The sequence below is a fragment of the Corvus kubaryi genome, unplaced genomic scaffold (genome assembly GCF_017639235.1).
Source record: "Corvus kubaryi isolate FWS band 111438036 unplaced genomic scaffold, C.kubaryi_AGA036_p1.0 37272, whole genome shotgun sequence".
Taxonomy (NCBI): Eukaryota; Metazoa; Chordata; class Aves; order Passeriformes; family Corvidae; genus Corvus; species Corvus kubaryi.
This window is the reverse complement of record NW_024581084.1, coordinates 2,429,195-2,441,211: the sequence shown is the minus strand read 5'-3', so window position 1 is coordinate 2,441,211 and position 12,017 is coordinate 2,429,195. Positions and strand designations below refer to the sequence as shown.

Genomic DNA, 12,017 nt, shown 5'->3' with positions numbered 1-12,017 from the left:
GGATTGCAGGGTTTGTTAGCAGCAACATGGTTTGGGATGAAGCCATAAACCACAGGTCTTGCTGATTTTTTATTCCACGTTTCCTGCCATGGCCATGGAGTGAGGAAACACTGCAGGATTTCTGTCCTGGTGTAGAGCCTGTCCCCCCTCTGCGGTGTGAGTGGTGTCTGGCTGCTCCAGTTTCTGTATAAATTACACATTGATGTGGCTCTAGGGTTTTCTCTAAGTGTGAAATTTGGGACTTTTTTTCCCTGCTGTTGGGGATTGCACGGAGCACCCTGGGGAAGTGGGGATGTGGGTGGCCTTGCTTCAGGCAAGCCCTGAATGCCTGGAATCACTGAGAGCCTCGTCACTGGTTTTGTTTTCCTCCTCTGGCTTAGGTGTTGGCATGGGGGAGTCTAGAAAAAGCCCATAAAGATGTGATGTGATAATTTTTGAGCAGTGTTTGTAGCTGGCCAAGGTGGTTTGTCATTGGTTTAATGCAGGTTTGGGGTCCCAGGTGAGGCTGGGTGTGCTTGGGTTGGGTGCATTTGTGGTGCCTAGGTGGGAGAACCCCAAGTGCTGCCTGGGCAGTGCCAGGGGGAAGTGGAGCAGCAGCTGGAGCCACTCCAGGATTTCTCCTCACAGGGCTCTCCAGGAAAACTAACACGTGAAGAAAACAAAATAAAAAATGCACTAAATGTCTTTGTTTTGGTGTGTGTTCGTTGGTTTATTTTTTTAATGGTTTTGTTTGTCACTTGGGGGTTTTTCCATTGTAATTCTTTTAGTTTCAATATTAGAGATCACACACTGCATTATAATATTGGTCAGGGCCCCTGAATAGCATTGTCTCATGTTTTAATAATGCGTTTCAGATGGACAATGGCTAATTTGAGTAGCAGAAGTTCACTGGTGTCTATTTCCATGCTCAGAAAGAGAAGAATGAGCTCTGGAAATAATAACAAAAATAGTAACATAGAGTCTAAGTACTGTTCTAATAAAAAATATGAAAAATTTCATCAGTCAGGCCTCGCTTAAAATAGTCCACATGAAAGAGCAGGTAAGAGAGGTTGGGTAAAACCCTGCAGAAGTTCAGGGAGTGGTGAAGTTTGAGCCCAGTGGAAGTTGCTGCTGTTCCTGCCCTCAGGAGCTGTGTTGTTGCCTGTCTTTGCAGATGAAGACTGTAAGTGTTGCCTTAGTTTTGTGCCTCAATGTCGGCGTGGACCCCCCGGACGTGGTGAAAACAACTCCCTGTGCCCGCCTGGAATGCTGGATTGGTGAGTGCCCAGAGCCTCCAGGCTCCTGCTCCTGTGAGTCTCACAAACACCGAGTCACAGCGTAGGGTTCATCCTGAAGTTGTGCATTCCCAGGGCTTGAAACTGGGCTGAGCAGGAGGAAACCTGGGATCTGATTGTTATCTGGGTTAATGAAGAGTCCAGCTCTGACAGCTGCCATGGGTCCCCTCACCTGCTGTGTTCTGAAATGAGATACCATGGAGAAAAGCAGCTGTTAATGAGCTGCTTTGCTTTCCTGTAATTATTTTAGATTTATGAATATCTGAGGAAATCTCTGAGCAGAGACACCTTCAGAGTGCTGGGCTCTGCAAAGCTTTCAATCCCCCTTCTCTGCCTCACCCAGCAGAGCAGTGATGTTTGTGAAACACCTTGCTGTGTTTTGAGGTAGCTGCTCCAGGGCTGTTTTAACTGGAATCATTCAGAAGACCTGGAATTATTCCCAAGGATGTCTTGCCAGCAGTTCCAACACCTGGATTTGCTACTTCCATGCAGCATTGCACTAAATTCCTAGGGTTTTTTTTTGTGAAGAAATTAAAAGTTCCCTTGGTTTTGGAGAAAAAAGTCTAATTATCAAGATGAGACAAATCTGAAATAATATTAGAAGGAACTATCTTGTACGCAGAAGCTTTCTCAGAGAGATTTGTTTTTTATCTAGGAATTGGGAATGTTCAGCCTGCAGCACGTCCCACGCCGGGCACTGTAATCCTCAGCTTGGGGCTTAGACAGGCCCCAGGAGCAAATTAATCACTGCACAAACAGCATTTCTTAAAAAACTTTCTGAAGATTTTCTAACCTTTCCTTACCTGCTTTGTGAATCAGAGCATCTCAGGTTTTTAACCCAGAAACGCTGATGACTTTAAAGCAGCTGAAAGCCCTGAGCAGGCACAAACAGGTACCTGAGAGCAGTGCAGAGAACAGCCCTGATGTCTCATTGGTACACGAGCTGAGCAGCATTGCAGAGTCATTTAAATAAAGTCATTAGTGCCTATCATTAGCAAAGAGAATTTTGAATGCAGTTTTGTAATTAAATTTTCAGTGTGTTTGTGTACACAAGTGCTCCTTCCACTTCCAGACAACTTGAAATTTCTGAAAAAGGTAATTGGGGAAATATCTGATGTTTTTCCTCCCATCAGTCTCCGGAGCAGGGAGTAGGGGGTGCAGTAATGTCTGTGCCACATGTGCAGGGTCTGGGGAGCTCTCTGGGGTGCAGTTGCTGCTGTTCACACCTGAGCTGGGCTCACAGCTGGTCACCCCTGGTGACAAATGACCACTGAGCAGAGCCCTGTGCAGGTCATGCTGCACCCTCCACGTGCTCTTACTCCTTAAGGAAAAATAACTCTCAAAATCCTGCTTTCATCCTACTTTATTACATTTTGTTTCTAACAAAAGTATATTTGCAAAAATTGGAAAAAAAACCCCTTCATCGATCTGGTTTAGTGCTTTTGAAATAATTGATATTAAATAGCAAAATATTAGCTTGTAGGGTTTTTTTAAAAAAAACTTGTTAATTGTTTAATTATATGTCCATGGTGTTTGAATAAAGCACATGGGCTGGAATTGTACTGCTATGTATGGATTGTGGTAATTATCTAGCAATGAAATTAACTTCTTAAATATTACAAATGGCACACAGTCTCTGAAGCAGGGGAAGCAAATGGAGCAGGATTTTGCATTCCTCAACAGAAAATGTTTGTCATCAAATATTTAACCAATTTGAGTTCTTGCCATTATTTACAATAGAAACCTGATTTCATTATTAAAAGAAACAAATGTAATGCCTCTACTGTCTTTCAAAACAAAATTGTGTTTAGCAGCTCAGTGAGAGAAATCTTCCACATTTGACAGTCTGTAATGGAACGGGATTTCTGTTGGACTGAAGAATTTGGGGAGAATTTTTGGGCGTTGCCCCCGAGTAAATTCCATGAGGAGCAAGGTGTTTATGGGTTTGAAGTTGATAATGAAAGGAACCTGCACGAAAATATCCCTCAGTGACCTGAGTGATGCAGCTGGGGTGAGAAATGCTCCTGTGTGTTCTGTTCCCAGATCCTCTGTCCATGGGGCCTCAGAAAGCTCTGGAGACCATCGGGGCCAACCTGCAGAAGCAGTACGAGAACTGGCAGCCCAGGGTGAGTGTTTGGCTGTTCCTGGGGCTTCCCTGCTGTGGAACCTGGGCAGTCACTGCTCCACTGCCGGAGCCTTTGCTCCTCTGAGCTTCAGGCTCCTGGTTGGCTTTTTTCTGAAGTGTTTCTAAGCGTATTTATGTCTTGGAGCATTTATGGCAGGTACTAGTGTACAGCTAAGACAAGAGGATTTCCTTCTGCGTTTTTCCTCATGGCACATTGACAACTTTTAAATCTCGACAGCCCAAGAATTTAGCAGAAAATTCAAAAAGTGCCTGAAATCAAACAGGAGAGTAAAAGCATCCTGGAGCAAAGGTGAAAACAAGCCCTTTCCTGTGCTCTGTATCAGTCCCTGGTACTGGGGAAGGGGGGACAGGTCAGGAGCAGCAGGTTCTCTGCATGGGCCTGGTGGAGGCAATCCCAGAGCTGGGATGATTCCCTGGTTCCTGCAGGAAACCACAGCCCCTGACACATTGCAAAGGCAAACGCGTCGTGGTTTATTGCACTCCACAGGGCTCTGGAGCTTTCTGCAGTAATAAAGAGAAGTTGGTGTGCTGTCTGCAGTAGAACAATAGGAATGTTATTGAATTTCCTAGAGCTTTCATATAAATACTGATACATCCAGTTTTGTCTGTTTCTTGGGGGCTTGGAATGGTTGAGGAGTGGATGGAAGGAAGACAATTTGGGGAAAACCAGGCAGTCTGAAAAAAGAGCAAATCATGAAAATCTTCTGAAATAGCCGATATTCCCTGGCTGTCAGTTCCTTCCACAGGAGCTGCCCCTCATCGGTACCTCCTTGGGAAATCACAAGTGGTGCTAATTGCTGGCAGTGGGTGGTGGCAGTGATGACCCCTGTGTGACCAGTCCTGAGCATTGCTGCCAGCCAGCCCTTGGCTGCTTCTGATCAAACATCCCCTTTTTTGCTCCATACAAACACCTTAGCTGAAAGAAAACTGTAAAAGGGGTAAAGCATGAAAATTCCTTGTTTCTGGAAGCTCCCAGGCTGCACAGCTGATGGATATTTCCTTCCAGGTCTTATTGAGCCCCTTTCTAAATAATTTATCAGCTTGCCACTGCTTGAAGTATTTGTTCTGATTAAATTTAAGACTTTGCTTTATTGTCGTGTAGCTACATAAATTTGTGTGCTGCGGGAGTAAAAACCACTTCAGCTGTTGTTTCCTCTGCAAAATCCTGCAGTTAAGCAATATTCAGTCATTTCATACAGTTCTCAAATGAAGATCGTACTGGGGGAGAGGGTAGGAGATGACAGAGCTGTGGGCTCCATCTGTCTTGATAAAGAGTTCTCTGAAGGAGTAAAGAGTTCTTGCAATTCACTGCGGAGATAATTGAGATGCTGGTGAAAAAGTGGAAGGAAAACCAAGACAGCTCTACACTAACACTCCCTTGGGTTTGGGGCTTGAGTTTCACTGGTCAGGGAAGGGGTTAAACCTCAGGGTAATCAGGAAAGAGACTCAATTACAGGGATCAGAGGGGCTGCTTAAGCAGCTGAGAAGGGAAGGAGAAAAGGGAGTGAAAGTGAAGAGCCCAGGACCCGGTAATGCCTGACTGGAGGGGAAAACCTGCCCTGGGACTGCTCCTCTGGTCTGGGAATCTGTGGGTGGCAGGTTGGAAATGGCTGGAGGAGCTGAGTGGAACTGGGCTGGCTGGTGGCAGGGCCTGGATCACCGGGGAGCACTGGGAACGGGGAGCCTTTGGCTGAGACGGAATTGCCCAGAATAAAATACTTGGAGTTCCTGTTGGAGGCTGCTCGCATGCTCTGTATTTAAAATATTTAGATAAGGAATTGATCATATTGAAATGGGATTTCTCTGCTGCTGACCCCCATTCAGTACCCCCTGCAGAACCCTGCCTGTGTGAGGTGCAGCCCTGTAGCAGGTGCCCAGCCAGAGCACGGCTTTGCTGTGCTGGCAGGGAGCAGCAAATACTTCCCCGTTGTTGGGGTGTAAATTCTGTTTCTTGGCAGCCCTGCAGATTGTGCCATTGCAAAGGCAGGGACTTGCCTTAGCTTAAGAGTCAAGAGCCTTTGAAAACAGGACTAATGAACTGCAAACTCCGAGTGCTGCTGCAGTGGGATGGTTTATGGAGATGCAGGAGCTCGTGGGGGTTTTTATGAGCAGGAGTTACTGCTCTGCAAGTCCCGGTTTATCAGTGGAGCTGGGCCCTGGGCCCTGTGCTGCAGCCCTGCAGAGCTGCGTGGGGAGGATGAAGGTGTTCTGCTGCTCAGGGACTACTTGGAAGGAGTGAGTTCTCTGCACCCTCCAGGCTGGAATTGTCAGAGCTGAGCCCCAGCGCTGTGTGTGGAAGCACCCCGTGTGCACTGATCCCTGTCCAGAACCTGTGGGATGAGCTCGGAATGGAATTGCTGCCTGCCTTCTTAGAAGGGTGCCAGGTTTTGTTCCCCCTGGTTCTCCTGATGGCCATCTCGTGCCCAGCCCTCCCAGCCCTGCCCTGTGCCTCCATCCCTGTGGCTGTGCCGTGGAGAAGGGGCTGCGGAGCCAAAGGCTTGGCTTGGGTGAGGCAGAGTTTACATAACTCAGGACCTGGTATGAAGTAGTCTGGAGTATATGCTTGTTAAATATATATGAAATTACAGATTTTTTTCCTCTTTGTTAGCTCTGGCTTTTGACCAGGTTCTCCCTTTAAACTGACCAGAACACCCACAGGAGTTTTTCCTCCTTTGCTTCCCATTTTGCTGCTTCTGTTGGCATTTTCCTGGTGCACAGATCCCTGTGGCACTCCTGCACCAGGTGCTCTTTGCAGTCCTGTCCTTTATTCACTGATGAACTTTCCCAGTCCTGCCAGGAAGGCCAAAACCCGCAGTTCATAACCATTCCTAGGAGAGGTGGGAAGGATGCAGACACACAGCTCCTCCGTGGCTCCCAGCTGTTCTGAGGTCCTGCTGAGCTGTTTCACTGGGTTCTTTTGTACAGAGGCCTTCCTTCTTCTGTGGAATTTGGGGTTTTTTGCGTCCTCTGAGAAGAAGCTTAATGGAGTGTGAGAGGTTTGTGCCTCTGTAGGACTGACTCTGGGCAAGGCAGTGATTTACCATCACCACTCCCCTCCTGCCCTTCCAGACCAGGAGCTCCAGGGCTCCTGCACCCTCTGTGCAACAACCAACACCAGCGAGGCCAAGGGCTTGAGACATCACATCCCAAAGAATCTTCCTCCTTACACCCACTTGCCTGAATAAAACAAAGTCAATTACAGTATTGATTTTTAAATTCAAGTGCTACAATTTTTCCTCCCTTTTTCTTCTCTCAATTTCCTCCTTTTTTGCTAAGAGAGTCATTTGGGCTGTTTTAATTCTCTCCTGGAATGAGTTGATTTCATTATAGCTGAATGGATTATACCTGAGCAGGCATCCCTGGGGTGAAGGAGAACTGTGAGCTGTGAATGGGATGAAAATCCTGGATGGGGAAAGGACTGGGGAAATCTAGAAGACAAGATTAAATAAACTTTTAGAAAGCCTTTGGGAAGGGTGGCTTGAAAGCAAGTACTGGTGTTTGGGAATGCCTGCAGCTGGAGCATCCCTGCTGAGGGTGGCATGGGCACACGGTAGTTCTGCTTCTGTTCCTTGTGCAGGTTTTGAAGAAAGGGGTTTCCCATTTCTCTCTGATCCAGTCTCACCCGTTGTGTGATGCCTCTTGCCTGCACCAGTGAGTGACGGTCTCTGAGGAGACATCTCCTACAATATGGATAGATTACCTCTTTTGTAGCGGGCCTTCAAGGAAACAGTGATTTTCTGATCAAACAGGCTGCTTCTCCCTCTCTTCTAGTCTGCTTCCCAACAGTTTTCTCCTAATTTCAAAGGAAGTACAGCCAAGATACTTGAAATGGATCACTGAAAGCCTCTACCTTTTAGTGCATGTTGTCGGTTGTTGATGCTGTTGTTCCCCTCATTAGAGATCTCTGGGCTTTGATTCGGTGTCTGAGGTTTCATTCCTTCATTGCTTTTTTCTGCCTAATTAATTGGGAAGTTGCTGCTGCACATCAAAGGGGGAGCATTTCCTAAAGAGTAACTACTTAAGCATGAAAACTAATTGAACACATGACCTAATTATTGGTCTCTCAGTGAGTCATACTTTTCCTTTATTTCTGTAGGGTTTTTCTTTTGAAACAACAGCAAATACTAATGGCTCCTGCAGAAGAAATACTGTAGAATTCCAAAGGGGAACATGGGAAAACTGGTACTTGGTCTCCAGTAGGAGATAGCTGCAGATGGAGGAACATGTAAGAAAAAATGAATAAGAAGAAAAAAAACAACAAAAAGACAGTGTGACCTTGTTTAACAAAACCAGGTTTTCCGTAGAGGACTATGTTTGTTGGTTTTCATTTCCCAACAGCCTCTTGAATTTGGCAGCTATTTCAGGTTCTGCAAAATTCTGCTGTATCAATCCTTTGCTGTCTTGTTAAAGATCAACTGTCTTCAGCATAAACCAGCAGGGTTTTTTTCAGGGGAAAAAAAGAAAAGTGCAGTCAACAAGTCTAATTGTGAAACTCAGTTATTCCTGTTCTTCTGTCTGAAAAGCTGTCGTGGTCAGAGTGTCACTGTCAGCCAGGGGCTGTTTCACTAAATACCCTCTGGGGGCACCGGTCATTTGGCCAGAATCGCACAGATTTCAGCTGTGGTGAAGGATGAAACCCACTTTTTAATGCCTTGGGAATATGGAGAAAATGAGGTCAGTGGTTGTAGCTTTCCCTTTGGTGGCTCTCCAGGTGATCTGCATCCCAGCCCTCCGTCACCCATGGCCTGGCTGGGGAGAGCACGAGCCCAGGGCTGGGTTCAGAGCAGCCCCAAGGACGCTTTGCAGTGCAGCTGCTCTTCTGTGCTGAAGCCCCTGAGCTGGGGCACCTCCTTGGTGCTGCTGCTGCTGCCGGGAGCGAGCACGGGGAGCGGCCGGTCCTGAGCTCCTGGGCCGCAGCCGGGATCCCTGGAGCGCTGCAGCCGGAGCTGCAGCAGCACCCTGCTGCTGTGCCTGCCTGCACTGGGAGCAGCTGGGCATGGAAGGGCTCCTCGAGCAGGGATAAGGGAGGATTTGGGAATCGGCTGTGTACCCCGCTGCAGCTCTGCGTACAACTCCTGTTTTAATGCTTTTGATAGTGAGAAGAAAAACCCTGAGAAATCTTTAACGCACCACTGAAAGTGGAAACTGTGATATTGCAGCAGTAGTGTACTTAATACTGATTTCTCGGAGATTCTCCTGGAAAAATGAGTCACAAAAAGGAAAAAAATAGTTGCAGGCGTGAACTGCTGTGTGGAAGCGTGTTCAGAAGCTGCAGAGACCAGGAAGTGGCATTAAGCTGTTCTGTGAACTGAGCTGTTCATGCACTGCAGATAGCAGGGTCTGGCATTCTGGAACTAAGTCAGCAAACTTGCAAAGTCAGTTTAGTGGGAAAATGCTGTGGGTCTTGGCATCCTGCTGCAAGCCAGGAGCTCTGTGGGCAGGATGTGCTCGAGTGAAGGAGATCACCCAGCATCTGAACTCCTGCTAATTTTGAACTCCTGTGTTCAGAGCCTTGCCTTCCACACTTCCTCGCCACACTTCTGACAGTAACATCATTTCACATGTTTTATACTTCATGTCTGTTTTGGTTTGTGCTTTGTCATCAAAATGGGGCCAGAATTGGCAGGGAGCAAGATTTGTGTTTTTGAGGGTATTTTTCTGTGACCATTGATGTCGGCTTGTCTGAGATGGTGTTCTGGTTTGGCCAAATTTAGAAAAATATCCTCTGAGAGAAGGCACAACCACCCTTCCCCCACCAGGTTCGGGAAAAAATAAATTTTCCTCGAAGGAAAGTGAAGAAGATAAAACTATTTATTTAACAAACACACGGGAAAGGAAAATAATGCTAAATGGTAAGATCTTTCGCTGTAGAGGAAAAACCTGGGAAACTGCTAAAGTCTTCCCTTTGGTCTCCTCGGAGCTGGGGCTTGGCTCGGGGCCAGGCCCTCTGTGCCCGGTGGAAAGTCCTCCCGATGTGCTCTGATGTTACAGCAGTCAAGCAGTCCAGTAGAAAAGGGAGAAAATCCGGAATTCCAGAGAAGGAAAAGCAAAGTCCAACTCTCAGTCTCTCTCTCCGGAGAACAAGAAACTGAAACAACTGGCCAAAAGCTGACTGGAAAGCAGCAAGCCGGGTGCTTCCTCGCTCCCCTGCTGCAGCTGGGGAAAAAAAAACCTGCTATCTTTATGTGACCTTGAACAAGCTGCAAACTGCTTTGAGAAAGTTTTGCTCGGTTTTTTCCTTCCCCCTCTCAGGCTCAGTTTAGAGGCATAGAAAGGCACAAAAATTAATTTCTGGGCATAGGCAGTGATATGGGATACACATCATAAGGTCACCCCAAGACAGATGGGAAGAAAGAGCTGATATGAAAAGGCTCTTGAAGAGAAAAGCAGCTCTGCCTGGCAAAGCTGATTAACATGATTCTGTAATTACCACCCAGCTCTGGGTGACCTATTTAAAAACACCTTGTCTTTGTGTTGGGTGGGGAGTGGTGAATCCCTGGCATGGGGGACAGGGAGGAGCCTCCTGCAGATCCATTGGCAGCATCCTGCTCTGTATCCACTAAATAGCACCTGGATCCACTGGAGGGGATTCAGTGGTTGGAGACTGGGACATGCAAAGGATGCTGCATTGGGAGCTTCTTGCTAACAGACACCAGCAGTTTTGTGCAAAACTTGGAGATTAACAGAGGAAACGATTATTTTATTTATATTCCTGCTCCCCTCTAAGGCAGAGCGAGAAAAGCCCGAGATGCTTTGGTTTTAACTCCTTTCCTGTGGAGGTTAGCAAAGCATAAACCTCGGAATGATTGGTTTTCCTTCTCCTGACTCGTTAAGGTGTTTCTAATCAGAAAATTGCTTCATTAAGCAATTACTTTGCAATCAGAGGAGAACTGAAATTACGAAGCAATTATTTAGTATTGAGAAGATGAAGTTCTTGCCCTGCAGGGCCCCAGCCTTGCAGCTCCTCCCTGGAGCACAATGCACTCGGGCCAGGGTATAAAAACACCCAGTCTGAGAATTCACCAGTTTGTGGTCCTGCAGCCTCAACTGGGCTCCCAGTAATATCCAAGTTTATATTTAAGAAACAAGAAGATGCACAGCCTGAAACTTCAAAGAGCTCTTAAAACTGAGGTTCTAGAGAAGGAATGGAACTAAACTGACACTGATGCTTAGGAGTTACCTTGTTTGATTAAGCAGGTTTGAAAGATGTGACCTGGGGTGTACTTAAAATCCTGTCAGGGCACCTTGTGATGTGACCCATGGAGCTGTCACCAGGCTGAGGGTGCAGATCTGCCATATGAGAAGCAGATTTGAGTTCTTTTACAATTCCCTTTGTTTAAAAGTAAGCAATTATTTACACAGCCCTCTCAGAATGGTTATTTGAGCAGAGAGGGAAGGATTTGTACCAAACAGGGGAGGCTGGTGGGTGGAATTTCTGTGAACTTAGGCACAAACCTGCAGTGTGAAGCAGCTTGTAACTGCTGAGGAACACACCTGTCTCGTGGATGTATTGTAGCAGCAACTCAAGGTTGGTTGTCCTGATTTTTGTCTTCCCTGTCAACATCAGTTCTCATGAACAAACTGCTCAAAGGCGTTTTTTTGGAAGTGTTATTGGATCCTGAGTCTGCACAGTGAGGATTAGGTACTTTGGAATTCATTTCACATTGGACTTGAAAGCAAGGTCAGAGACTCTGCAGAGGAAAGGTAAAGTCCCCACTCTGCTGGCTCCAGGCAGGGGAGGGGATGTGCCATGCTCAGAGCTGGCTCCAGCCACCATCCTGTCCTGGCATCAGCTGGCCCAGGAGCCTTGGGCTGCTCCAGAGGGAATTAGCACAGGGGAGATGGAGAGGGGTTTGAAATGCACCCAAATACCTGCAGAGGACTTGCCTCGGACTGTCAAGAGTCTCCCTTTGGCCTAGTTTAGTATTTAAATTAAAGCATCTCTAAGTTATAGTTTGTCTTCACTGTAATTAATATTTTTCAAGTTAGCCATGACTAATAATTTTATCAGTAATGTTTTCTCCTGGCCTGTGTTAACCAGGTTAAGCTGCTGCCTGCAACGTCAATTTGGGATTTCCAGCACACTCCCTTGTACTTAAATATGCAGTTTTTATTATCTTGGCCTAATCCTCATGAATTTGCATCAGTGTAATTTCATGTGCCCGCAGCTTAAAATTAAAACACCTAAAAGGAGGTGGTGGGGTTTTTTTAATATGAAATTAAGAAGCTTGGAGTCTGTGGATATGGTTCAGAATAATTTGTATTTGAATGATGTGTCCAACCTGAGAGTTATTGTAGCCATATCAGCTTGGGCTTGAGGTGATTGGGTTTGTGATTGATGGACAGTGGGGATGAACTGCAGTCACTTCTTGCAGTGCTCAGTTATCTCTGGGCTTATCACACAGCAGGCTCGTGCTGCACCTTGTGTCTCTGCTCCCTGAGGGGGGGACAGCCCTGTCCTGGCACCGCTGTGTCCTGGGGGGGGGGACAGCCCTGTCCTGGCACCGCTGTGTCCTGGGGAGGGATCCTGTCCTGGCACTGCTCAGTCCTGGAGGGACAGCCCTGTCCTGGCACTGCTGTGTCCTGGGGAGGGACAG

The 12,017-nt window shown here is 46.8% G+C and overlaps 1 protein-coding gene across 4 annotated transcripts in view; it reads left to right on the top strand.

The window, feature by feature from the left end:
- The window catches only part of RPTOR (regulatory associated protein of MTOR complex 1), a 102,392-nt gene that overhangs the window by 9,561 nt on the left and 80,814 nt on the right, over positions 1-12,017 (top strand). For all 4 annotated transcript variants that reach the window (XM_042025565.1, XM_042025564.1, XM_042025568.1 and 1 more), the window contains exons 2-3: positions 1,154-1,256; positions 3,318-3,400. In XM_042025565.1, coding sequence (XP_041881499.1) covers positions 1,154-1,256; positions 3,318-3,400 — 186 coding nt within the window. The remainder of the gene's footprint in view (positions 1-1,153; positions 1,257-3,317; positions 3,401-12,017) is intronic.